The sequence below is a fragment of the Eutrema salsugineum genome, unplaced genomic scaffold (genome assembly GCF_000478725.1).
Source record: "Eutrema salsugineum unplaced genomic scaffold, Eutsalg1_0 scaffold_16, whole genome shotgun sequence".
Classification (NCBI taxonomy): Eukaryota; Viridiplantae; Streptophyta; class Magnoliopsida; order Brassicales; family Brassicaceae; genus Eutrema; species Eutrema salsugineum.
In genome coordinates, this window is record NW_006256858.1 from 2,442,538 (window position 1) to 2,467,738 (window position 25,201).

At 37.6% G+C, this 25,201-nt stretch overlaps 8 protein-coding genes across 9 annotated transcripts; 3 read left to right on the top strand and 5 right to left on the bottom strand.

Annotated features, from left to right (window-relative positions):
* The first annotated feature begins 2,245 nt into the window (after positions 1-2,245).
* LOC18021347 (methylesterase 10) lies at positions 2,246-3,578 on the top strand. The gene is made up of 3 exons (XM_006403966.2): positions 2,246-2,650; positions 2,776-2,913; positions 3,108-3,578. Exons 1-3 carry the CDS (start codon positions 2,267-2,269, stop codon positions 3,387-3,389), a joined length of 804 nt encoding a protein of 267 aa, XP_006404029.2. The 5' UTR covers positions 2,246-2,266; the 3' UTR covers positions 3,390-3,578.
* On the bottom strand, positions 2,947-7,339 carry LOC18021348. Of its 2 annotated transcripts, XM_024157971.1 has the most exons (15): positions 7,216-7,339; positions 7,081-7,143; positions 6,924-6,977; positions 6,749-6,853; positions 6,449-6,535; positions 5,792-6,370; positions 5,246-5,677; positions 5,100-5,161; positions 4,911-5,016; positions 4,712-4,791; positions 4,284-4,529; positions 4,152-4,207; positions 3,749-3,844; positions 3,585-3,666; positions 2,947-3,356 (listed from the first exon to the last, which is right to left on the bottom strand). In XM_024157971.1, the coding sequence occupies exons 1-12, from the start codon at positions 7,279-7,281 to the stop codon at positions 4,168-4,170; spliced, it is 1,920 nt and encodes a 639-aa protein (XP_024013739.1). In that variant the 5' UTR covers positions 7,282-7,339; the 3' UTR covers positions 2,947-3,356; positions 3,585-3,666; positions 3,749-3,844; positions 4,152-4,167. The 2 variants fall into 2 exon arrangements, with proteins under 2 accessions (XP_024013739.1, XP_006404031.1); XM_006403968.2 differs by lacking the exon at positions 3,749-3,844.
* On the top strand, positions 7,338-9,653 carry LOC18021349 (pentatricopeptide repeat-containing protein At3g50420). Its single transcript, XM_024157816.1, is given in 3 exon segments — positions 7,338-7,352; positions 7,452-7,484; positions 7,486-9,653. Coding segments are annotated over 3 exon segments (2,169 nt in total). The 3' UTR covers positions 9,607-9,653.
* Positions 9,654-9,678: 25 nt separating this feature from the next.
* Positions 9,679-10,754, bottom strand: LOC18021351 (dof zinc finger protein DOF3.4). The gene has a single exon (XM_006403969.2). It carries the CDS (start codon positions 10,660-10,662, stop codon positions 9,868-9,870), a length of 795 nt encoding a protein of 264 aa, XP_006404032.1. The 5' UTR covers positions 10,663-10,754; the 3' UTR covers positions 9,679-9,867.
* Positions 10,755-15,177: 4,423 nt separating this feature from the next.
* On the bottom strand, positions 15,178-17,095 carry LOC18021350 (GDSL esterase/lipase At3g50400). Its single transcript, XM_006403970.2, has 5 exons — positions 16,828-17,095; positions 16,599-16,729; positions 16,152-16,400; positions 15,804-16,062; positions 15,178-15,404 (listed from the first exon to the last, which is right to left on the bottom strand). The coding sequence occupies exons 1-5, from the start codon at positions 17,093-17,095 to the stop codon at positions 15,178-15,180; spliced, it is 1,134 nt and encodes a 377-aa protein (XP_006404033.2).
* An 808-nt stretch (positions 17,096-17,903) lies between these two features.
* On the bottom strand, positions 17,904-19,642 carry LOC18021352 (protein JINGUBANG). Its single transcript, XM_006403971.2, has one exon. It carries the CDS (start codon positions 19,299-19,301, stop codon positions 17,904-17,906), a length of 1,398 nt encoding a protein of 465 aa, XP_006404034.1. The 5' UTR covers positions 19,302-19,642.
* A 434-nt stretch (positions 19,643-20,076) lies between these two features.
* Positions 20,077-21,405, bottom strand: LOC18021353 (putative F-box protein At1g57580). The gene has a single exon (XM_006403972.1). It carries the CDS (start codon positions 21,403-21,405, stop codon positions 20,077-20,079), a length of 1,329 nt encoding a protein of 442 aa, XP_006404035.1.
* A 3,213-nt stretch (positions 21,406-24,618) lies between these two features.
* LOC18021354 lies at positions 24,619-25,020 on the top strand. The gene has a single exon (XM_006403973.1). It carries the CDS (start codon positions 24,619-24,621, stop codon positions 25,018-25,020), a length of 402 nt encoding a protein of 133 aa, XP_006404036.1.
* Positions 25,021-25,201: the final 181 nt, after the last annotated feature.

Sequence of the window (25,201 nt, forward strand, 5' to 3'; positions counted from 1 at the left end):
TCTTCCAATTATAAATAAACTTGCAGTCTATCTTTTTAAAATACTGTTTTAGATATATACAATATAGGCTCTTTAATTTAGTTATCAAATTGAGGAACTTAATTAGGTAGATAACTATCGCTTTTTATATACCAAAACACTTCACTGAAAACATGTTATTTATAGAACACAGAAGGAAATACACTCGCTTTAAAGTTTTCTTTTCCAAACGGAAAATTTTGCTTAGTGATTTACCTGGTAAAAAAAAATATTCAGGGTTATTGGTGTAGTTATCCTAAAATATAACTACACTACTAAACAAAAAGTGAGACTAATAACAATTGTAAATAGCTTCGGATTTTGTGAAAATGAAGAGTACCATCACACATAGAATCTATCTTTGTGAATTCTCTATGCAGATAGTAGATTTTTTTTTTTGCTAAATATATCTAAAGTCAGAAATGTATTAAAATATATTTACATTGTTAAAATAGGAAATGTGAATGGAAATTTGAAAACTCTGAAGACATACAGTACCTATTTTAAAAGAAAAATGTAAAAGTCTAATCAATCAAACATTTCTTTTATATTTAAATCATAAATGAAAGGCAATCTATCAAACAAAATACCAAACATAAACACACAAAAATACAATGCAAAAAAATCCAAAAACCATATTAAAAAAAAAACACAAACCAGATAGAGGAAGAACACCTTCTATAAAAAAAAATAAACACATACACACAAATACAATGCAAGTTCAAAATAGAGGACCTAGCTCACCTAATTATTTTTAGTTGAACAACCAAATTTGACTCAGAAAAGTTTAAAAGCGTAAGAACATCTCATTGAAGATATTTAAATGGGTATCTTATTGTAAAAAATAACAAAAAATAATAAACTATAGTTTTGAGAACAAAAAAAATGTTGAGAATCAATTCTCATATGACAAATTTTGAAAACTCCTTGAGAACCCCTCTCATATGACATATGTCACTTTCTGAATGGTTTATGCATTTTGTGATAAATCAAATATTCAATATTTTTAAATATTAATGAAATAGTTTATATGCAGTTCTTTTTTATAAATCATAAAATTAAATTATCTATTTATCAAGTTCCAATTAAGAATAAAATTAATTTTTATATTAAAAATATTTTTAATTGATATTAGTTAACATTAATATAATACTCCCTCTGTTTCATTATAGTTGATTTTCTAGGTTTTTTTTCTTGTTTCATAATATTTGATTTCATACATTTAATGCATGTCTTTTCTTTAAATTGAATAAATAATATTAATGCATGTTGCTTTACTCCATTAATGCACAGTTAAAAAAGAAAAAATAATAATAAAAATAATAAAATCAGTTGTAAAAGTAACTTAATTAACAAAAATAAACAGTAAATAATTAAGCATTTATAGATTTCTTAATCTGTGTGTAAATATTCAGAAAATCAACTATAATGAAACAGAGGTAGTATAAATTAGTAATATTTTAGTTAATACAATAATTTTAGATTTTTAGAAAAAAAATAAGATTTCAAAATGAAAAATCTGATATTAAAACCAATACAATATTGGTGTAAATAATTTTATATTGATGTAAATTCTTTAATTTAAGATAATATACATAAGTTTTTAAAGATTAATTATACTACTACATAAAATTTTATTTAAAATAATGATATTATATTAATGAGATACTTTGATGAATATTTGCCAATAGAGATAAAATTTTATGATGGATATCTCAAAATAAAAATTCATAAAATATTAATATTAATTTATGAGATACTCTAAAAATATCTCACCAGTGGAGATGTTCTAATAGCCTACTGATGTCATTATTAACAATAGATCTGACACTGACAATATTTTAAGAGAGAAATACAAAAAAGGTTTAAACTCTCTAATAGCCCACTGATGTCATTATTAACAATAGATCTGACATTGACAATATTTTAAGAGAGAAATACAAAAAAAGGTTGAACAGTTTCAAATTTGTCATTATCATTTCACAATGCCTTGCATTTTGTGTATTCCACGTGCTTATCTTTAACCGCCCAAGAGTCATACTTTCACTTTAAAGTGGGTTTTTTTTCTAATTTTGTTTCCTTTTATTACTCTTTGCCTTGTTGAAATCTTAAACTATATAAACACTAAGTCCCAACTAGAACCGGTCCAACCGGTTAAACCAGCAATAAAACCGTTTCACGATGAATGGCTATATATATGTGCACACGAATATACAAAGATAACATCACTTACCAAACAAAATATCAAATGCAAACACAGCACATGCAACAACACCCCCACCACCACTTCGTGCTTGTCCACGGATCATGTCATGGAGCATGGTGCTGGTTCAAACTAGCGGCAAAGCTCAAGGCCGTTGGTCACCGCGTGACAGCTGTTGAACTTGGTGGGTCCGGGATCGACACAAGGCGGCTCGACGAGGTTCGTTCTGTCTCGGAGTATCTAGAGCCTTTGATGAGTTTCATGGAGTCTCTTCCTGAGCAAGAAAAGGTGGTTCTTGTTGGTCATAGCTACGGTGGCATTGGAACCTCTCTCGCCATGGAAAGATTTCCGACCAAAATCTCTGTCGGAATCTTCCTCTCTGCTTATATGCCGCACCATGAGTCTCCTCCGTCCGTTCTCATTCAAGAGGTCGCCGGAGAAATATCTCATATTTTAAGAAAAAAAAATAACATAAAGTTCTTATCTTGAATAGGACCCATTCTTGATATTATATCTTATCTTACAATTGCGTGTCACTTTCTGTTTGTCTGCAGTATTTTAAGAGATTACCTGAAGGATTCGCCATGGATTCTCAGTTTACATTCGAGGAAGGACCAGAACAACTGCCAAGTTCAGTTATGTTCGGTACTAGTTTCTTGAAGGAGAAGGCATATAGTAATTGCCAGTTAGAGGTGAGTTTTACATCCATTTTTGATGAGTTTGAGTAAGAAAAAGAAAAGACGTTTTTTTTATACAATTATTATTTTCGCATATTAGTCTACATTTCAGCTAAAATCATGAGCAGATTACATATGTCATCAAGAGATTTGGGTTACGTCCACAATCCGCGATCAGGTGATCACTGTTGTGGAATATCTGATTGCAGGATCTAGAATTAGCCATGGCGTTGGTGAAACCGAGCTGGTTATACCCAAAGGAACTGGAAGGTGAAGATTTGCTGACGAAGGAGAGTTATGGATCTGGGAAGAGAGTGTTTATTGTCTGTGAAGGCGACAATGTGGTTCCAGAGGAGATTCAGAAGTGGATGATTAGTAACTACGAGCCTAACGAAGTGAAGGTGATTGAAGAAGCTGGTCACATGGCTATGCTCACTAAGCCTCAACAACTTTCTCAACTGTTACAGGAAATAGCAACGAGATACAACTGAAATGTAATATTAACAGCGTATAGACTTGTCCAAAAGTTACGCTAGCTCTCGAGTGTGTATCTCTCACGCTTCAATTATATTTATGATATGAATAAGAGAGCTTTACTATTTTGTGGTTCTTAATATTCTACATTACATTCGTTACTTAAATTGACTAAGTCAGTTTCACACTAGCTTGACCAGAGTATCTTATACCTTTCAGATTTGGATTGTGGAGGCAAGAATATAATGCTCTCTGAATTCTAGCTCCTGCACCAGTCCAGAGTGTAGGATCTCTCTGCAGAAACAGAACTCGTGTTAGCTTCACTTGTGTCAGAACCCATGAAAATTCGATTAGACATGAGATTCTCGAACTTAACAGATAATTCTACATGTGAGCCAATTAGTTTCCATTTCATCTGAAAAGGAGACTTCTTTGTGTTGGCATCAAATCCTTCTGTCTCAGAGAATCTCAGCTGAGGAGCACCAAATTGAAAAGTTAAAAGACTTCTCTATCAGCTAACAGACAGGGTTCGTTACTTAATTGTTAAACCTGACTTCCTAATTAATCTCCAACCCACAAACTAAGAAGGACCATCACATTTTTCTTGACAACAAATGGAAATCTCCTGAGGAATTGTATAGAATCGAGGGATTTCCTAAATAAATAATAGCCTAAGTTTTTGCCAAAACATTATTATGCATATTACAAAATGAGTAATGGAATTTCCATATAGTAGAGTCATTTTTAATCTATCCATATCGAGTATGCAATTGATTTACCTTTGGTCCAGATAAGTTACTCGTGGAGTAAACAGAGCTCTTGAAACCTTGACAAACTGCCTCAAAATAGAAAAAGTGTATTTAGGTGATTAAATGCATAGGGTGAGTTTATTGTAGAGATGAGAGACTCACCGTCGTAGAAGAGCTTCGGGGTTGTATGGAAATAGTTTCTTCTGATGTAGCTTCATAACTGAATTCTGTAAAGAAAGCAGACAGTCTTTGGCATTTTCAAAAGCCTGGGGATGTAATTTCCGGGTTTTTTCAACCTCAGAAGTCTCAAGCAGAAGTTTCCTTCTCTTCGAAGATGAATAATTTATATTTCCTTCAAATGGGAATTCCACAAACAGGGTCCACGAGTCACAGACTGTGCGCAAGCACCTACCAGGAAAATACAGTGAATGTTAAAATAGGAACCAACCTATATTATGAATTTGTTTAGAATATGCATTAGGTATTAACTAGAGAAAGCAGTCAAAGACTAGAGTACACGCTAACAATCTGGATTGATACTCGGGATGGAGCAGTTGATATAAAAAATAATTTAGGAGAAAAAGACTAACTTTAGCAGGTACTCTGCACAGCTAGCCCCGATGTCTTTAGATATAAGGTAATCAAGAAGGACTTGATGATCATAATGCAGCTGACAATAGAAAACAGGGTGCGTAGCATTAAGAGTTGCAACAATGATAACAAATAACCAAGCTTTCATGGAGCATAGCTCAACAGATCCCCCTTATGTGAATGTTTTATGAAAATTACCTCTGAAAGAAATATACAGAAGAGGACTACAGGATCAAACAAGGTTGATAAACGGAAGTGTATAGCTTGTTCCTCATCTTGAAGAAAACGTCCTTCCCAAATAAACCTATAAGGAACAAAACGCTCATAAGAGAGCTCACAGCATTTGGTTAACTCAAAAAGGCAGTGTTTTACCCTACTAGTACTTACAGTTGCTCTTCATCCAATGGTACAGACAGAAATTGCAGGAGGACTTTAAATAATAGGTCATCCTACAATTAAATAGAACTTTAGTGTATGGTGTTAAAAGTAAACCACAAACACAAATGGCAGATAACAGAAGGATACACTAAAACCTCATGCATGAACAGCCGGACAAAGGATGTAGAAAAGTCTACGCTCTTTTTGGTATAAGTTCTGTGACCAGAAAATGTATCGCCTGGAATCTGTCGTTCAATCCATTTAAACATTGCTTCCATCCCTTTCTTTCTACATTCAAACTCACAGTCTTTGTCGGTATGTCTACTTGAATAAAGCAAAGTGAAGGAGCACCGCAGGAACAAAAACACAGAAAGCCTTTGCAAATGATCGGAATGGGTTTTATTGACCTTCGAATCAGACGAAGTCACAAAAAACGGAGAGCCTTCCAAACAATTATCTTGGACGGATCTAAACCTAGTTAGGGTGTTTTCAAGAAACCCTTGAAAATGGCGTTGCAAATATTGCAGCCATGAAAGAAGAATGGTACATTTTATAGAGGACTGATAAGTAAGTCTGATCATCAAAACCTACAAAAGGGGAGAGAGAGCAACTTAGGATACACACTATAAAAGATATATCGAGAAATCAAAGCAAAGCAGTCCTCTAAACTTGTAATTTCATGAACAGACGAAATAACGTACCAGCAACTTGTGCACTAGGTATCTTGACATGGAAGTGCCACTTTGATTTTCTAACTTTGGTTGGCACCAACGGAGGAGATCCGGAACAAGCTCGATGGTTTTTTGGACTATCAAATGTGTGGGTCCAAAAGCATCAGAATCTTCTGCAAAGCCAACCTGCTGAACCACGGAACAGAGAAACTGAACAAAGTTCCCAAGAAATGCAGTTCCTCCCTCACTGTTTGCAATGTTTCCTAGACTTCCATTATGACAATGCCTACTAGAAAGATGAGTGTCCACTCGGCACCAAGGAATTTTCGCAAATGTAGAGTTGACAGATTCCAAGTATACATCAAGAAGTTCCTCGTTTTCTTCTTGGCTCAAGCGCTTCAATATATTACGAAGAACTCGAAAGATATCAGACACCGTGCCCCAGTTAGCCTTTTCCAGCTCACTTTTAAGAACATCAGAGGCAAGGTAATGTAAATCCGAACCCTCATATACAGATGCAGAAGACACAGCATGAATTGGGCAACTGTAGATAAGTGCTAAGCGCAAACAGTCACAAAGCAAGTGAATGAATTCATCCCATTGGCTTCCCTGGAAAAGTAAATGAGTTGGCATAAAATCTTGAAGATACTACATTCTAATATCTCGAGTGAGGCAGAAGCAACATACAGATTCAACCAGAGACTCGGATACTTCCACGAGAATGTTGCCAGCCAAATGTTGAACATGCACACTCTTCATACATAACAAACCAACCTGCGAGAAAACCAAGAGATACTAGATTAAGCTAAGCACTGAATTCGTTTGCTGCTTTTCTCAAACAAATTCATATCATAGACAACCTAAACTATGAAAGGCGCAAATTTTTCTATACGTTAGAGAACTATAAATAAAAACCTATCCATTTGCAGATTGCATTTGCAGATTGCAGAGAGAAGTTTCTCTGTGAACCAAGAACGAGGAACTTACAAGATCTGCCACAATTCTTTCTAAGTATAGATATTCTTTGGATTCTGGACCAAACGAAGCAGCACCAGTTTCCTCCTCATTATCAACAGCCAGCAGCCCCGATTCCTGTTGAACGAAGCTAATCAAATAGCTGCAAAAACCAACATTTGGTGACTACTCGAACCAAGGAACTCACCGCCGACACATCACGGCCAATTTCGGTAGTCCAAGACTGAACTTCTCTCAGCACCTGGAATACCATTTTTTCCGAGTAAAATCAAACTCAGTGCCGTCTATTAGTAGACCGGAGCTTCGAAGACATAAAAAGTAAAGGACCCAAACAAAACATGTACCTGCGATAGAGAAAGAAGCAGATCTATCTCCGTTTCCTTCGTCGGAGAATCTACTTCTCTTTCCTACATTTTTCCGAGAACGATTAAGCGGCTGCGTTTTAATTCACAACAAAAACGGAGAACACGAACACTTACAAAGTAGCTCCGGACACAACGATCGATCGAGATATGAAGACGAGAAGCTCTATCTCCGGTAACCATTTTCTCCGACGAGACTGTTCTCTCTCGCCGGGAGCGCCGTTTTTGTTATTAAAGCGATGTTCGAAAACGCAGTGTTTCTATCATAAGAAGAGGTCAGAACAAAACGGCGTCGTTTTCTTTATGAAAAGAGACTATTGTATTCTTAAAACGCGCCGTTTTTGAACCTGAAGAAAGCCATTCTAGCGTTTACGCCACTAAACGAAAATAGCTTCTTCGGTAGTAGAGCTTACACGCAAATGCGTTTCGATCACCGCGCTGAAACGGGCGCGTCAGCTTCACGCTCTCGTCCTCACCGGCGGCGGAACGGCTGAATCTCCATACGCGAACAACAATCTCATCTCCATGTACGCGAGGTGCGGCTTCCTGGAACAAGCGCGAAACGTGTTCGACAAAATGCCTCAGAGAAATGTAGTGTCTTACAATGCGCTTTATTCGGCGTATTCTCGGAGTCCGGATTACGCAAGTTGTGCATTTAGTCTCATAACCCATATGGAATTTGATTCATTGAGGCCCAATAGCTCGACTTTCACAAGCTTAGTGCAGGTATGTGCTGTGGCTGAGGATGTTTTGATGGGATCGTCATTGCATTCGCAGGTCATAAAGCTTGGATTTTCAGATAATGTAGTTGTCCAGACATCGGTTTTGGGGATGTATTCCAGTTGCGGGGACTTGGATTCTGCGAGGAGGATCTTTGAGTGTGTGAATGATGGAGATGCCGTGGCTTGGAACGCAATGATAGTTGGGAGCTTGAGAAATGATAAGATAGAAGAAGGGCTTATGCTCTTTAGAAGCATGTTGATGTCCGGTGTTGATCCAACGCAGTTCACGTATTCGATGGTGTTAAATGCTTGTAGTAAATTGGGAAGTTATTCACTTGGGAAGGTGATTCATGCCCGGATAATAGTCTCGGATAGTTTAGCTGATCTTCCTGTAGAAAATGCTCTTCTTGACATGTATTGCAGTTGTGGGGATATGAAAGAAGCACTTTATGTGTTTGGGAGGATCCGTAACCCGAATTTGGTTTCATGGAACTCGATTATATCGGGGTGCTCAGAAAACGGCTTTGGAGAAGAGGCAATTCTTATGTATTGTAGGTTACAGAGGAGGTCAACACGTCGGCCAGATGAATATACTTTCTCTGCTGTTATATCTACGACAGCGGAACCAGAAAGGTTCATTCATGGAAAGCTTCTCCATGGACAAGTAATGAAGTTAGGATATGAAAGGAGTGTTTTTGTTGGAACAACACTCTTGTCCATGTACTTCAAGAACGGGGAAGCTGAATCTGCTCAGAAGGTATTTGGTGCGATCACAGAAAAGGATATTGTTCTGTGGACTGAGATGATTGTAGGGCAATCTAGAGTGGGAAATAGCGAGTGCGCGGTCCAATTCTTCATTGAAATGTACAGAGAAAAAAATAGAACTGATGGTTTTTCCCTGAGCAGTGTCTTAGGAGCATGTTCAGACATTGCAATGCTAAGACAAGGTGAAGTGTTCCATTCTCTTTCCGTGAAGACAGGATTCGATAGTGTTATGTCGGTATGTGGAGCCCTCGTAGACATGTACAGCAAAAACGGCAGATACGACACTGCAGAATCAATATTCTTACTTGTTTCAAATCCAGATTTGAAGTGTTGGAACTCAATGCTAGGAGCTTATAGTCAGCATGGAATGGTAGAAGAGGCTCTGAATGTCTTTGAACAAATATTAGCAAACGGTCTTACGCCTGATGCAGTAACATACTTATCTTTATTAGTAGCCTGCAGCCACAGCGGCTCGACACGGCAAGGTAAGTTCCTGTGGAACCAAATGAAGGAAAAAGGCATCAAAGCAGGGTTTAAGCACTACTCTTGCATGGTGAGTTTGGTATCAAAAGCTGGGTTACTAGACGAAGCACTGGAACTAATAGAGGAGTGTCTTCCGGAAAACAATCAAGCAGAACTCTGGAGAACTCTGCTAAGCGCCTGTGTTAACACAAGAAATTTGCAGATGGGACTATACGCAGCTGAGCAGATCCTGAGACTTGATCCAGAAGATACATCAACACACATTCTACTATCGAATCTTTATGCAGTGTATGGGAGATGGGAGGATGTTGCAGAGATGAGAAGAAAGATTAGGGGATTAGCTTCTACTAAAGATCCAGGATTGAGCTGGATTGAAGTGAACAACAATAGCACACAAGTTTTCTCCTCTGGAGACCAGTCTAACCCAGAAGTAAATCAAGCTCAAGATGAACTAAATAGGTTAAAGAGTAATATGTTGTGTAAGTCATCATCCAATGAACAAGATCCATTCTTTACAAGACTTGTCTGTTCAGATTAAAAGTTGTAAACAAGTATCCTCATTTCAATTCAAATCACTTGTGCAAAGCTCTAATAACAGAGTAGAAAGTAAAGATCTTTGAGCCGAAAAAACACAAACTTTCTCTGTTTTTCTAGTTTCAGTACACAAGTTCTAAAAAACACCAGACACACTAAAGAGACCACTAAAGATTGACAAAATCACAAAACAGCCAATAGAGACTGAAACAGAGAAAGAAATTGAAACCCTCTGACAAAGACGGAAGCTTTACGAAAAGTCTTTTCATTTGAGTGAGTTCCCTGGTGTTGTGATGGAGAGTTCCGGCCACGCAAAGTACTCACTGGAGGCGAATCCACCGGCGTTGCTGCTCTCTAAACCCTCGAACTGCCACGTGCCGGTTATCGGAACCGCGTGATGACCACCGTTACTCCCTGCACCTACATTCGTCGTCGGAGCATCACCCACGGTTGAAAACGGCCACACCGCTCTTCCAAGTCCAAAGCTGACGTCATCAAAACCCGACCCGAGTCCGATTCCGAACCCGCCGAGTCCTATAACCGAACCGGATCCATGCGTAGTTGCTGCGGCGGCGTTTTGGTTCAAGAGAGAGGTGAAACTGCCGCAGAGAGACAAAGCGCTCGCCTTTGCGTCGTTTTCAAGCGGAGCGGTTACGGTGTGGCTAACGCCGTTAGAGATTGACGACTGAGGGAAGAGAACAGGTGTCGCCTGAAACGGAACGCTGCGGATTCCTGTGGAGGTGGAGACGACGGAGTTAACGGCGGAGGCGGCGGTGGAGGAGGAGCAAGTGCGGGAGCGTTTCGCGCCTTTACGAGAACCACCGCCGATAGGAACGTCGCGGAGAGTGCCGCCTTGAGTCCAGTAACGGCGACAGGATTTGCAGAAGTGACGAGGCTGAGAGAAGTTGTAGTTGTTGTAGTAGCAGAACTTGGTGTTGGATGAGTCACAGCGAGGACAAGGGAGTTGCTCTTGCTGCTCGGTTGACGGTGGAATCCCTGTTGTTGCGCCGGGAGGTCTCATCGGTATCCGCCGTGATTCGCCGGAGTCAGACGTCGGCATAATCGGAGAGGGGAAGAAGAAAAGTCGGGGTTTTTTGAGAAGGAGGGAGACGCGGGAATGAAGAAAGGTTGAAGCTTTTTTTTTTGTTGTTGTTGTTGTGTGGGTTAAAGGTTGAAACTTTTTGATACGAGGGAGTGAGATTTGGAGACTTTGTTTGCTTTTTTATGGAGGAGAGAGAGAGAGAGAGGAAACATGCGCAGATAGAAATGGGGATGGAGAAGAAAGTCAGGCTTTTTTTTACAGAGGGTGTTGGGTTGATTTGAGGCCACGCTCTCTCTCTCTCCTCAGAGTCTCTCTCTCTTGTCTTTAAAATTTGTCTTTTTATGAAGGTTTTTTTTTTAATTTTTCTTTGGAATTGTTGAGTCGGCTATGGATTATTGTGAACAGTGATGGCTCTGTTTCCTCCCTAAAACACTATGAGTCGGCTCTCTTTACTCTTCATACGTAGGTGGCTCTTCTTTCAAAGTTTTCCAGTTTGAAAAATGAATAAAAACACTATTATATTTATATCAAACAAAATCCTCATATCTTTGATTATAATTAAGTCTACATAATTGCGGGGTTTTATACATAGAACTAGTTAAGTCTACATAATTGCGGGGTTTTATACATAGAATGATCGTATTAGAGAGGAACTGATTGTTTTTAATTGCTCCTTAGTTATATATATATATATATATATATTCGAGTTACAACATTTAACTAGATCTATAAATTGTTTTAAGAAAAACAAAAAACAATTACACGTAAATGCCGTCATGAATTTATACTAGTTTTTATATGTTCGTCGGCCGTCGCAATATTTGACTATTTACCAAACTCGAAACACTGTTACTTATGTGAGTAGTGTGTCGCACCATAATTGACATATTTGAAAGTATATGAAATGAAATAAAACGAAATTTCTTCTCTTCAAGAACTGCGAGGAGATAATAATTCACCGTTGTGGTTTTAACTTCTAAAATTACTAAATTTTGGCTACCTATATTATCGGGAAAACATCATGATACATATTCTACTCTAATCTTTACCAACCTTATAAATCATTGTTGATAAATAATAAAAAACAATTATTGTACTTGCTTGTCTAATAATGTTAAAGATTTAGTCATGTGGTTGCCTTTATGTTTAAAGTTTTAAATTAGTGAACAGCAGTCAAAACTAATAATAATTACATAATTTATCTTTTGTGGAAAAACAATTACATTTGAATAACAACAAAATGATACGGAGATAATGCATAGAGAGAGAGAGAGAGGAGTAGGTCGCAGTAGGCACTAGGCAACACTGAAGGGAGACTGTTGAGTTTATCAATGTACGGCCAGTTCCAGTAATTCTACAATTATCTTCTAAGATTACTCAAAAAAAAAAAAGACTTCTAAGATTAATAAATTTGGTTACCTATATTATCGTCAGAACATCATGATTCATGACTCATACATATTTTAGTCTAATCTTTTACGAACCTTATGAATAAATTTTGATAGATAATAAAAAACCAATTATTGTACTTGCTTGTCTAACTTCAAATACTATTTTAATATAATTATCATCCTTAAATACGATATATATGTATAGAGGATTTTTTAAAAATAGTACGTATACGTAAATATCACCAATATTCAATAGTATGGTTTTTTATTTAAGCCTATAAAAATAATATGTGTATTTTTTTATCGTAAGTGTAACTCTTCGGCGATTTAAAAGTAATCGAATGCATCTTCCAGAAAGTTGGAAACAGGGGACACGTTTTTCTATCGTCTTCGTTAAATTAAACATGAAAAATGGATAATTGGATTTATTATAGGGAACCCTTTATTATACTATTACTTTATGTTGAGACGAAATAAATTTATTATTGTTCTTTGTGGGATCACACGCAGCTTTTGAAATTAAAGTAAAAAAAAATGATCTTTGGTTTCATTCTTCGCTGTCTAAGAAAAGACAATATAGTAGTGTACCGAAAACCTTCTGTTTGTTTATTTGGAGATTATTCTTTCTTTTTCAAAACACTTTTTCAGTTTTTTTTTTTGTTAGATATCTTATTCGAAGTATATAGACAGGTGACAGCCGCTTATTTATTCAAAAGTTTATACAGAAAAGTTTTGCGGGCTTTCTAATTAATGGCGGTGGACATTGCTTTCTTGATTTGTGTATTAGTATGTGTCTATACAATGATCTACTCCTTACTTAATCAAATTCACGTTATAAATGATTATAATGATTTTATCAACCGTATCAGAATCTATCGTAGTCCATATAAGACTAACAATTTGTATTGGAGTTTGATAAAATGATAACTAATCCACATCGAGACCAATCTTGTTTTTTTTTTTTTTGCTAAAGATCAAGACAGAACATTTGCAAGAAAGAGACATAGGAGATAATCTGATTCAAAGTTAAACATGGGACGAAACAAACATAACCTTTTCTTTTAAGAAAACACCGCGCCGAACTTCAAACTGTTGAAGTCATTAATGTGGAACTATTAGAGAAAATGTGAAACTATAATATACATATATAATAATTAATGATAATAAGATTTTTGTTTTGAAGAAGAATCAACATCATCTTCATTAGTTTATATTTTTGTGGTAGTTTATATTTTTGTGGTAAAGTGTCTCATTTTAATGTGTCTCGTTTTCAGTTTTCTTTTATTGTGTCTCTTTAAAATTATTAACAACATCGTGTTATGAGTATGATAACTTGATAAGTGAGTATATGATCTAAAGTAGATCTATCTGGATAAATTAGTATACAACACACAAATTTTATCTGTAAATTATACAGAACAGGAAAGAAAAAATCACAAATTACTACTTTACTATACCAATAAGTTTTTTTTTTTACAAGTGATGAAGGAAATCAGATTTGGGAAGAGGAGTCCGCAATCAGAGGAAATGTGTAATTATAAGTCTTCACGCCTTGTCCCCAACACTTCCCATCATTCTGTCTCTCTCTCCGCATTTCTCGTTCACTCTTATTTTATTTGTTATTCTCTTATTATTATCAGACTCCTTAAATTTTATTTTTTAAAATAACGACTGTGCAGAAAACGTCAAGAAAATACCCTACAAGAACGAGAACGTGATTAAGACAAATGACAAATCCGACGTTTTCTTTGAACTAAAGTTTCCATACTGGTCTGGTCCATACATGTATATAAAGGGAAATGAGTTACAACAAACTAACAAATACGTATATATAAGTAGCAAAAAAAAACGGGTAAGTAAGAGAGAGAGAGAGAGAGAATCTAATAATAAAATGGTCAAAGAGACAAGAGTGAAGCTGTCGGGTCGGGTCGAAGGAGGTGGATAAGCACGCGCAGCCGGAGAAGATGATATGACCCACACATGAACCAACCATCCATTCCTACGACTTCTCTCTCTTCCCTCTCGTCGCTGTCACACCCCAAAACAATGAAAATTAGAAAGAGAGAGAGAGAGAGAGAGAGAGAGGCATGGTTTGTGTGTTGCCATATGGGACGATGTGTCCTATTAGTTTTTTGCAGCCGTCCTTTCGTTGTCGGTTATTCGGGTCCGGTCCGGTCCTTTCAGATCAAAACTACTGACACCTAATCCTTATTCCTTACCTCTCTCTCTCTCCTCTGTTTCATCACTCTTCTTCTTGTCTTTTTCTTCCTTGATCCTCTCTCTGTTTTCTGATTCCGATATTCTCAAACCTTTGATCAGAGGGTGTTTTTTGTCTTCTTCTATGCATCAAAGAGGGTTACTTTCGTCTTTTCCTTGATCACGCCGTGTTTATCTGCGATCGCTCTAGCCCAACGGTCCAATGCTTTCTTTTTTTCCTTTTTTTTCTGTAACTCAGTTACCAAACATATAACAAGTATACAACTGATTATGCTTGATTATTCCCTTTCGCTTTTCAATGTTTTCTTTGTTCCTTTCTTACTTTAATATCTGAGTTTTTTTTTTTTTTTTTTTTTATGGGTGTGTATGTGCTCAATTTAGATTCACTCTTCCATTAAATTGGAACAAGGTCACATTTCTGGTCTAAGGCCATAACTATATTAGTATGCGCTAAACAATTACTAATCCAAGAAATAAAAGACTCTCATTCATGAAGTTTGATAAGAGCGAGGGACTAAAGTTCGAGGAGAAAGAGTTCTTTAACGATTCTAGAAGAGTGTAATAGTTATATAATCTGACACTTGTAGATTCCAAGACAAAGAAATAAAAGTCTTTGCAAATTATAAACTGATGATAAAAGTCACTAAACCAAAGAACCAATTGGCTCTACATTTGGTTGCACTTGAACAGAGATGATATTAAACCATATGATTCAACTCCAAATACACAAATATCTAAAATTTCAAAATCAGCAAAACATCAACTAATATACAATATACGTTTTAAACGGTAACATAACTATTTATAACAACAGCAACAAAAAGGATTAAAGACAAAGAAAGAATCTCACAAACTCGGTGTAGAAATCACAATTTTTTCAATAATAAAAACCAAAAAAAAAAAAAGAGGAGGAGAAAAGAAAAGATTAAGAAAGGTCACGAAGGTGGAGGAGATTAAAGGGAGTAACGAATTTGGAGTCGCCGTAGAGTAATTTGTCAGCAATGAGGAGATTGGCAGCTTCGCTAGGATGGTAAGGGTCCCAGAACACATGCTTTGACCGGTCCGTACAAAGGCTCGACGTTGGTCCACATGGCAATATCCCCGCCAGTCTCCCTCCCGTCCCACAACACGCCTCACTCGCCGTCCTAAACCCTATTTCATAACAACAATATTCATAATTAAATAAAATCAGCCACAAACCACATTGAATTGTACCGAAATGATAAATACCAAACTCAGATTCCTCACAAAGTAAATTCATAACTCAACTTATACTCATCAAGCTTGCTATATAGAAAAACATTTTTAACCAAATTGAACCTAATAACCAGACTAAGATTCAAGATAAACACCCCTCGAAATATTCTGATATACAGATTACCATAGTTATTTATATTTGTTTTTTAACTGTTACTAAAATACATTATTAGATGATATAGATTTGATAGAAAATCCTAGAATACTACTTGTTTTTTTTTTTTTTTTAACACAGCACTTTAGTGGTCATTGGATGTTTATAAGCCCATGGGCCATAAATATATATAGTCTTACCGTAGTCTTTGTAGTTGACGATGAGGTCCATGACTAGATCGTAGACGTTTGCATACACAAAGTGTGCGTCTTTAAGACTATCTTTCAATTCCACCAACAAGAGATTTTTGAGACGAGCATTGTACAGAAGAGCCAATTTGTTTGCTAAATCCACACACTGTTTATCCTTCAGTTGATTGATCGATTTCTGGTATGGTATACACCCGATCGGAGCAACATTCCCCACCACAAATTTACGAGCGTCCATTGCATATAATCTCTAACATTTCATTCCCAAGACAATAACTTAATTAATATCCACAAAGACTTTTTTTTAAAAATAATTATTTTATAATCTTTATAGTATACCTTGAGTTGATCACGAAGATGGTTTATCATGTCCTCAACAAAAGTTTCAGGGGTTTGTGTTAATCTTGCTTGAGCTGCAACAAAAGGGACTAGATAGTTGTTGAGAAAATCATTTGAGCCAATGACTATAGAGAAGATGGATCTCTTCCTGATGTAATCTCGAGCTTTATCTTCACCCAAAAGCTGATCAAATTGCTTTCTTGTAATGCTATAGTAATCGACTTGTATATCCATTCCTAGCCGATTCACCTACAAAATCAAAAATTTTTAGTCGTAAGATATATACAACAGTTTATTTGCACATCTATGTACACATTCAATCAGATATTCCAAGTGGAAAATCAAAACTTAATACATATTTATAAAAATAGTTGATACAATTTTCAACGTTAACTTTTCCTGCCAACCAAACTGATATGACACATTATATACGTCTGCAAGACTTACAAATACACTTCCAGTAGAATTGAGAATTCCACCACCACCAGATGCGTAATTCACACCATTTAATAATGCTTCACCTTTTGCATTTGGTGCCAAATATGGAACTGCATAGTTTGGTTGTCCTAACTTTTCTCCTGTAGAGATAACAAAATAAAATTGAAATGAACATTAGCATCATTATAAAGATTAAAAAAAACAATTATATTTTGGAGGAACGTTATCATCAAATTACCAACGATGTCAGCTATGGTGCGGCCATTGGTAAACCGGCCGGTTGGATTTCCACGGGATGGTTTGAAATCGATGCCATTAGGAGGACTGTTGGCTCTAGACAACGTTTGCAAGTAATTGTTATTTCCCGCGTCCACTAGCGAATCACCGAAGACAAATGATGCAGCTAAGGCATTTTGGTCTCCTGCGCTAGCTACTTTCGAAAATCTTGATCCAAAGAAGAACAATATGAAAAAAGGGACGAAGAAATTAGCTTTGTTCATGGTCATGAAATGGTTTTCTAACTATCGATTCTATGTTCTTTGACAAAGAAGAGTTTTTATAGATAACTCTTCTGATTGGTAAAGAAGCTATGAGAAGCAACCTTATGTGTTAAATTTGAAACTGGGTTGTTTAACAAACAAAAGCATTTTTTGTTATGGTCAACATGTTTCCAATTTTTTAAAATTATTATTACAAAAACAGAGAAAGTTAGGACAACAATATTGTGGTGGTTTATGGTTTAGAAAGTTTGAAAATCAAATAGCCTTGTATAGTTGTATTGGTATCTACTCGTTGTCTCAACTCTTTACATCATGCTTCGAAATTATTTTATTTCACAAATTGATTTTTTCTTATCCTTTTGGGAAAAATCCAATCTCCTAAAAAGAATGAAATTATACTAACAGTCGTTTGGGCTTATTATATAATTGGGCTAACTATAACCTCGACCATCAAACTTTTAATTCATTGCCTCCAGATCCGACCATCAGAACCAATAAAACCGAGTATATCTAAATGCTATTTACATGCAAAATTAATTTCATTGTCATGTCGATGACACATACAAGCACCTATTTTCCAATCAAGAGAGGTTTCAGTGACATTTGAAACTCAGAATGTGAATGTTTTATGTGCCTACATTTTTTACGTGATACTCTATCTGAAGTGACTAGATTGTCTAGCAGTTAAATTCTCAACATACCAACAAAACTGATGAATATATACTCAAAATTCCGGTTAAGTTGAACCGGAACTACATATATATTTAATTACATAAACATTTGAAATAATTCGGTGTAGGATTTACATAAGCAACTATCTTCTGGAGCTAATTCTCCCTTGACCCGAGAAACTTGGAGCCGCCGTTAATCTAGACGGACCGCCAGACGGATCCGGCGACCGGTATTCCATCGGCGGCGAATTCTCCGAAACACGCCACATCTTCACCGATCTATCTAAACTCCCACTATACACAATCCACCGTCTCTCACCGGAAGCCGATTCTTGATCTCTCTCCACCGCCAAACACTTAACCGGACCTGCGTGTCCCGTCAAAACCGAGATACACACGTGCACTCCTCCTCCTCCTGCTCCGCCGCGTTCCGGCCTCCTCCAAACGCGAATCCCGAGATCGGCCGAACCGCTAAACAGCAGATTCCCCGCCGCGACGAGGCAGAGCACGGCGAGTTTATGCCCTTTCAAAACGCCGCCGTTTTTCATACTGTTATCTCGTTCCCAAAAGTTAACGGTTCCGTCAGATGACCCGCAGTAAACTAACGCCGCGTTTTGATCAACCGCAATCGCCGTAACGGCGCAGTCTTGTTTCAAAAGCGTCTCGGAGAAGAAATGTTTCGTCTCCTTGGCTTGATCCTCTCTCCTCCACACTTTCACCGTCCCGTCTGCAGACCCGGTGAAAACCAAACCGTCGAAACCCGAAACGACGGCGTTTACAGCGTCCTCGTGAGCGTTCACCGATTCCAAACATCTCAGATCCGTGACTCTCCACACTTTAAACGTTTTATCCCAAGATCCAGAGTACAAAAGCTTCTTGTCCTCGCTCAACGCGAGGCACGAGATCGCGTCCAGGTGCCGGAACCCTTGCGCGCTGGTGCTGGTTCGATTCCGCCGCGTGAAATTGAAGTAAGAGGAAGGCGCGATCGAGTTCCTGAGGTAATCTCGGAGATTCGGCATCGTGCCGACGCGGCGGAAAGCGGCGGAATCCGTGACTTTCCAGACTCGGATCTTCCCGTCTTGATGTCCGGTGAAGATTTTGTCTCCGGCGAGGACGATCGCCTTCACGAGTCCGCTGTTGGATTTGAAGCTGGAGAATTCGATGTGGTTTTTCCAGACTCTGATGTTTTTGGAATCGGATCCGGTGTAGAGTAAATCCCCTGATGTAGCTAAGGAGTAGATGTGGCCTTCTTCACGGACGAGAGATCCCATGAGGATATTGGGAGAGTAGTTGTTGGATTCCTCGGTGTGGCGCGACGTCGCCGATGATTTCCCCGTCGAGTGCGGCGGTGGTGGTTCGACGTCGGCGGCGTCGATTTGAACGGACCATGGTGATTTGGATAAAGGAGAAGAGGAGCCTTCAGAGGGAGAAACATCGACGTATGTAATATCGTAAATGTCAGGATCTGGATCGGTTTCTACGTTTTTAAGTTTTGTGAATCTCTGGCTATTGACGTCTCTGCTCGAAACCTTACGATGCATTTGGAGAAAAATCAAGAAGGAAATAATTTAGGCTGATTCTCGTTTGGTGGATTTTGGAGACGATGGTGTCTATATTCCATATATAGATTATTCAAAATTGGAACCATTTATCTCGGAGGAGATTTTCCAGAGATTGTTTTTAGAGATGAAATCGAATTATAGCTGTAAGAGAAAGAAGAAGAAGAATACGAACTTACGATTTACGAAGTATAATTGTTTTGTTATAAATTCATTTTCTATTTTTAAGTTTGATTGATTATTCTATGGTGCTACCGAGAAATCTGTTGAAGTACTAAAACGAGTAATTTGTCAAACTATCATGAACTTTATTCAAGTAATAAAAAGAGAGTAACTCTTAAGATTAACAAGAGAGATGATTTTGTTTTTGTTTTCAAACAAGAATAGCAATACCACAAGATTACATCATTGCAATTTCTTATTTTTTTTTAATCCATTCTCTCTCATTTTTCACTTCACTAATAAATATTTTGTTATAGCTAGTAGAAGAAGCGAGTAAGAAACAAAAATATATATCATTAGAAACATAGCTATGAATATATATATATATGTCATGGACCGTTTTATATGTTATTATAATTATTAACAAACCGGTGGCTATCGAACGTTGAAGTTTTAAGATCTTTGAGGGATTTTCAGCAACCCATGGATGACAAATTTTAAGCAAACTTATTAATAAAGTTCAAGTAGCATACAAAAACTTATAAAACCTTTAACAAAAAAAAAAAAACTAATAACAAATGAGAGAACAAAAACATTAAACGCATGGTTCATAAACCAAAGAAACATCATACGAATTTGTCCACAACCGAACTTTTTCTAAGTTGCTTTCCCGCTTCTTCCTCACCACTCTCTTCTCTTCTGCTTCAACCGATCTTTTCCTAAGTTGCTTCTCCACTTCTTCTGATGAGGTTCCATCATCAATCAGTGCCATAATCGTGCTTAGGGAGGAGATACGCTTATCATCACAAGCCAATTTCTGATCAAGTCCTACCACAGAAGAGAAGGAAGGTGTAAACTGAAAAATATTTCGATGTGCATCGGCCCACGTTGGGACCGAACCCAAAACTACCCACTTGTTAGCACTCAGGTCGTACACATGAACCACTCGGTAGTAAACTCGGTCCTCGTTAACCCTCCTATCTTCCCTCAACACTAGACGCTTCCCGTCGTAAGCCTCTAGGTTCCAATAACCAAGCATGTTTGCATTGAGCAGTACGTTCCTGATTTGTGTGACGACGACCCACTTGGGATCATCACTGAGAATATTCTCAAGGGCATAAACATAAATGGCTTCCTTCGTCGCCGATATCAAAGATAGGCTAATATCCCCTGCGGCGAAGAGCGTTTTCAGACTCATTCCCTCGGGGAATTTGATCGGAACCAGTCGTGCTTGCTCTGTTTCGGGGTTGAAAGCTACTATGCTTCCGTCGTTTCTTAGCCAGTGAAGAGATCTGTCGAAGAAAACAGGGTTTCTTATACGCTCATCGAGATTGCTTGAGTCGCAAGTAATCGTCGTTTTCGAACGTCTCCATGAATCTCCCGCGTTAATCTCAAAGCTATACCTCCTTTTATCGGGTTTTTCATCTTCCTGAATCATGTGGACGATTTTGAAACTCCACGTGGTTCGATCAATTTGATGAACTGCAAACCCGATGTGACGAACAAGTCTTGGCCATAACATGATGTGCTCTGTGTTAACCCCACGAAAAAGTCCTCGACTCTTCATGAACAAAGAGGGTTTCAAAAATTGAAACTTCTTCGTAAGGGGATTTGCGACGCATAGGTCTTCCTTGATGCAGAGTAGAAGAAGGCCAGAGCAAGAGCCCAAGATATGACACATCATTGCAGTATCTTTGATTCTCAGTGACCTAGAATCGCCGTGAGGGTGGTAGCAGAGCTTAGTTGAGCCGAAGGTGGATATATGAAGCACACCGGATCTGATCAGAGAAAAAAACTCAGATTCAAAAACCGGGTCGTATATATGCGATTTGAGAGATCTATTTGTGCATCGCAAAATCGCCAGAGATCTGGGATCTATCCTGAATAGAATTATGTCTAGGAGATGCCCAGGTAAGCCGTCCATGATGATACGAAATAATTAGGGTTTTTCTTATGTGTTTACTTAGATGTGATTATTTTCTCTGATATGATGTTATTCAATTGTTGTATGTATTATGCATTTATATATAGACGCAAGTAACGGTTTGTTGAACAGCAAACTCCATCAAGGAAACGGATTTGGCAAAGCTAATCCCTTTAGTAAAAGGAAAAGTTAATAGTTTATTTCTTGATAAAAAAAGAACAAATTTAAATTATTGGTTTTTTCGGCATAAGAGAAATTTGACTAAGTTTTGTTTAATTTAATGTATTTTGCAATTTAATAAAACTTTTAATTTATGCTGTCTTTGTCCTCTTGATTTCCCGCTCTGCCTGATATATAAAGGAATTTCTCACAACCTGAAGTAAAGATTTTGGCCAAGGAAATGTTTGATGAGAAGGTTAAGTTTGCAAACATTTTGGACTTGGAAAGCTGTAATCTTTTCTGTTTCTCTCAAAACGTCTAATCTTTTTTAGTATTGGTGGTGCAAATGGTCCTCTTCTTCTTTTTTGTTTAATCGAAGCAATGTTCAATTTGGAAACCTCTTTCAAGATTGGGTATAAGAGAAATAATGATACCGTTGACCTTCGTATATTTGACAGTCTTGTCAGTTTAATTACATCATTGCGATGTCATTTCAGGTCTAAGGCCAAAGAAAGAAGAAGCAGGGGCCGAGACTAATGACAGTACTGATTCCAAGTACTGCAATCGTACCGGTACTTAGTGCCAAGAAGAAGAAGAAGATAAAGTTTATGTGAAAAGCTGGTATTGACAATTTCTGAAAAAACATAGGAACCCTATTTTTGGCTTAGATCCTAACTGAACATTATATTATAATAGATGAGAAAGTGCATAAAGGAAGAACACATAGAATTTGTTAACGGGCTTCAGTCTTAACCTACATCCTTAGGACCATGTCCAGAATCGATTTGCTAGAAAATGCCGCAACCTACAACTTCTATATGGAATCCACCACTCTTTTCTAGATTTAAGATCTCCATAGACACTACCACCCTTTCTGTAGCAAACCATTTGCTAGATGTAGCTCTACTAAGGACCACCATCAGATCTTACAATCTCTCTTGGTGGGACAACACCACTCACACAACATGTGTGTCTCTCAACAACAGAACTCTAGGTGTGTGTTTTATTTTGGACACCACCTTATTCTATTTATACTCAGAGCCTCACCCCAAACCCTAGTCAACCCTTGACCTTTGTGTGAGCTAGCTCTTCTTCATTTGCCACGTCACTTGTAGCGTTTGCAACTCAAGACATTCCCGTCTCTGCTGCTTGTTCCAGCTCTGCAGTCTTTTTGTTCCAACGACTTCTTTGTTGTTCCAGCATGACTGCAGACTTTCCTTCTCTTCACTTCATGAGACATGAGACTTCCATATGAAGCTCAGACTTCCATCTTCACGCTTAACATTTCTTGTTGCTTCGGAACTCAAGACATCTCATTCAATCTGAATGCATATATGTGTCTCTCTGTAGCAACTCTTTCTTGCGACACGCAAAACAGTTCTTGTTCTTCACTCAGCCTCTACATCAACTCTGGTTGATCAGCTTCGTGAACATAGTGTAGTAGACCTGTTCTACTTACAGACGTAATAACTCTGTCATTGTATGATAGACACTCAGGTTTTACTCAGCTTCCTTATCACCTCTGGCTTGATCAGCTTTGCGTACATTCCACAGCAACACCTGTTTCACTCACAGACTCAATAGCTCTATCATCATAGATAAACTCACAGGTCTTGCTTTGCTTCATGTACTGGTTCTGGTCTTCACTGTTGAAGCACGTTCAGACTTTGGACATCTCTCTTTGTTCTACTAAATCTCAGCTCGTGTAACACATCCCGAATTCATACCATCTTGACATATACCATCATCTTTATCTTGAGTCTAATTAAAACCAGTTGGAGCATACTTTCAATCTCTCCCTGGGTTTTAGAACTCGTGCTCACTTTGCAACTTAGTCTCTATCTCAGATGCGCTGTGCTTCTGTCACATTAACAGTTTCATCAGAATTATCCCAAATGTTGTGATACCTGTTGGAACAGCTTTACCATTGTTGAAGCCATGAACCATAGTTCTCGTCTTGAGATACTAAGGTTCTATAAACCAGTGACAACCGCACTTTCAATCTCTCCCTTTGTAACTGAGTTTTAGAACCTCAGCATAATGTTATCAATCTGGGATTTGACCTCTAACGCCTTGATGGAGCTCAGATGAATCAGACACATAATATGTGTTGCAGCAGCTTGCTTCCTTATGCTGTGTTGTCACAGTCACAACTCTGTCAACACAATACATCAACAATTTCTTGGCTTCAGGTATCGTTGCTTACATCGACGGACGTTTGTGTCGACAGATTCCCAACCCAATAGCTCGTAGGATTGTAAGTGGGTTTCTCTTAAGTTTTCTTGATAAAAGCAATGAACAGTAATTAGTTTTTGTGTAAATGATTTTTTTTTCTTACAGTAGAAGCGATGAATCACCGTACCCTACATAAAAGTAATAATTCTCTTTAAGCTTAATAGCTTATCCTCTTCTCTGTAACAATCACCATAAGAAGAGAAAAAATTAAGAAAAGAAAAAAAAGAAACTTCTTTGGTTCTCGACATGCTTCAAGTAGAAGGGGAATGTCTGGTATATATGAAACGAAATCAGTCAAGGAATTAATAGGAACCCTAAACACACGATTCAACAGATGGAGAAGATCCTAACTTCGATATCTCCCATGGCCAAAAACGCTAACGCGATATATCAATCAATAATTGATTGCTATTGTAAACACAATCGCTATTACAAACGCAAATCGAATCCCCGACTTCACAAAACCATCACCCGCGCTATGTAAAAATTTGGGACAGGGTTGTTAGTTTAATGGGCTTTTAGACTTGACCGACAAGCTATATGTATTTGTTGAGCAGAACAGAAAAAAGGAAATTTTATGACTGATGATCTCGAACAATCAAGGAAATCAACGGCGTATTTTAATCACCCCGACCCAAAAAAAAATGTGAATCCTTTTTCTCGTATTTTCCTTTTTTCGAAACCCAATTCCATCTAAGAGTCTATATATAAATAAATCAAAGTAGTGGTGATCTCCTCTATTGCAACATTACTCATTCCCTCTCTCTCTAGCTCTTCAGTGCTTTTCTCTGTGTTGTTTTTTTTTTCTTTTTAAAAACGATGGTTTTTCCTGATGATTTTCCACCAGAAATTACAAAAGGTGCGAAGAAAAGAAGCAGAAAGAGAAGAACGGTAAAGAGGAAAGACCTTGAAGAACTGATTAGCGTAGCTACAAGAGCCGCTCATGTTGCTAGAGACAAAGGGTTTTACGTCGCCTCTCCTGAAGCCATACGATGCGTCGAGATTCTCAGAATCATGCGAAGCTTGCCTCTAACTCCTCGGCTTATTACCAAAACTGATGCCTTTCGTGCTCTTCTGTTCCTCGCCAAGAACGGTAACCCTAAAATCCGGTCTGAGTCGAAAGCCGTTGTTGATCACTGGAAGGGCATTCTTGCCAACAACAAAACCAACAAAACCAGTTTATCGAAGAGATTCTCAAAGGGTTTTGCTTGGACAACATGAGTACGTACGTCAGATATTTTCAACATCGATTGGAGTCTTGGAGAGTATAAAAGTAGTGTGTATTTTTAAATTGTGTTTAACAAATTTGTAACGAATTCCTCGCAAAGTAATAAGTCTTTCATTGTTTTGAATGTTTGTCTAGTTCAAAGTTTTGTCCATGTTTGATTATACAATTGCACAA

Excerpts from the sequence above, each read along its gene's own strand:
- LOC18021347 (XM_006403966.2), top strand. The coding sequence starts at position 2,267 with ATGCAAACACAGCACATGCAACAACACCCCCACCACCACTTCGTGCTT. Across the intron at positions 2,651-2,775 it reads CGTCCGTTCTCATTCAAGAG|TATTTTAAGAGATTACCTGA; the intron begins GTCGCCGGAGAA and ends GTTTGTCTGCAG. Across the intron at positions 2,914-3,107 it reads ATAGTAATTGCCAGTTAGAG|GATCTAGAATTAGCCATGGC; the intron begins GTGAGTTTTACA and ends ATCTGATTGCAG.
- LOC18021348 (XM_006403968.2), bottom strand. The coding sequence starts at position 7,281 with ATGGTTACCGGAGATAGAGCTTCTCGTCTTCATATCTCGATCGATCGT. Across the intron at positions 6,854-6,923 it reads TTGGCCGTGATGTGTCGGCG|GAATCGGGGCTGCTGGCTGT; the intron begins GTGAGTTCCTTG and ends TTCGTTCAACAG. Across the intron at positions 6,371-6,448 it reads CCGAGTCTCTGGTTGAATCT|GGAAGCCAATGGGATGAATT; the intron begins GTATGTTGCTTC and ends TTACTTTTCCAG.
- LOC18021351 (XM_006403969.2), bottom strand. The coding sequence starts at position 10,662 with ATGCCGACGTCTGACTCCGGCGAATCACGGCGGATACCGATGAGACCT.
- LOC18021350 (XM_006403970.2), bottom strand. The coding sequence starts at position 17,095 with ATGACCATGAACAAAGCTAATTTCTTCGTCCCTTTTTTCATATTGTTC. Across the intron at positions 16,730-16,827 it reads CACCATAGCTGACATCGTTG|GAGAAAAGTTAGGACAACCA; the intron begins GTAATTTGATGA and ends TTATCTCTACAG. Across the intron at positions 16,063-16,151 it reads ATCTTCGTGATCAACTCAAG|AGATTATATGCAATGGACGC; the intron begins GTATACTATAAA and ends ATGAAATGTTAG.
- LOC18021352 (XM_006403971.2), bottom strand. The coding sequence starts at position 19,301 with ATGCATCGTAAGGTTTCGAGCAGAGACGTCAATAGCCAGAGATTCACA.
- LOC18021353 (XM_006403972.1), bottom strand. The coding sequence starts at position 21,405 with ATGGACGGCTTACCTGGGCATCTCCTAGACATAATTCTATTCAGGATA.
- LOC18021354 (XM_006403973.1), top strand. The coding sequence starts at position 24,619 with ATGGTTTTTCCTGATGATTTTCCACCAGAAATTACAAAAGGTGCGAAG.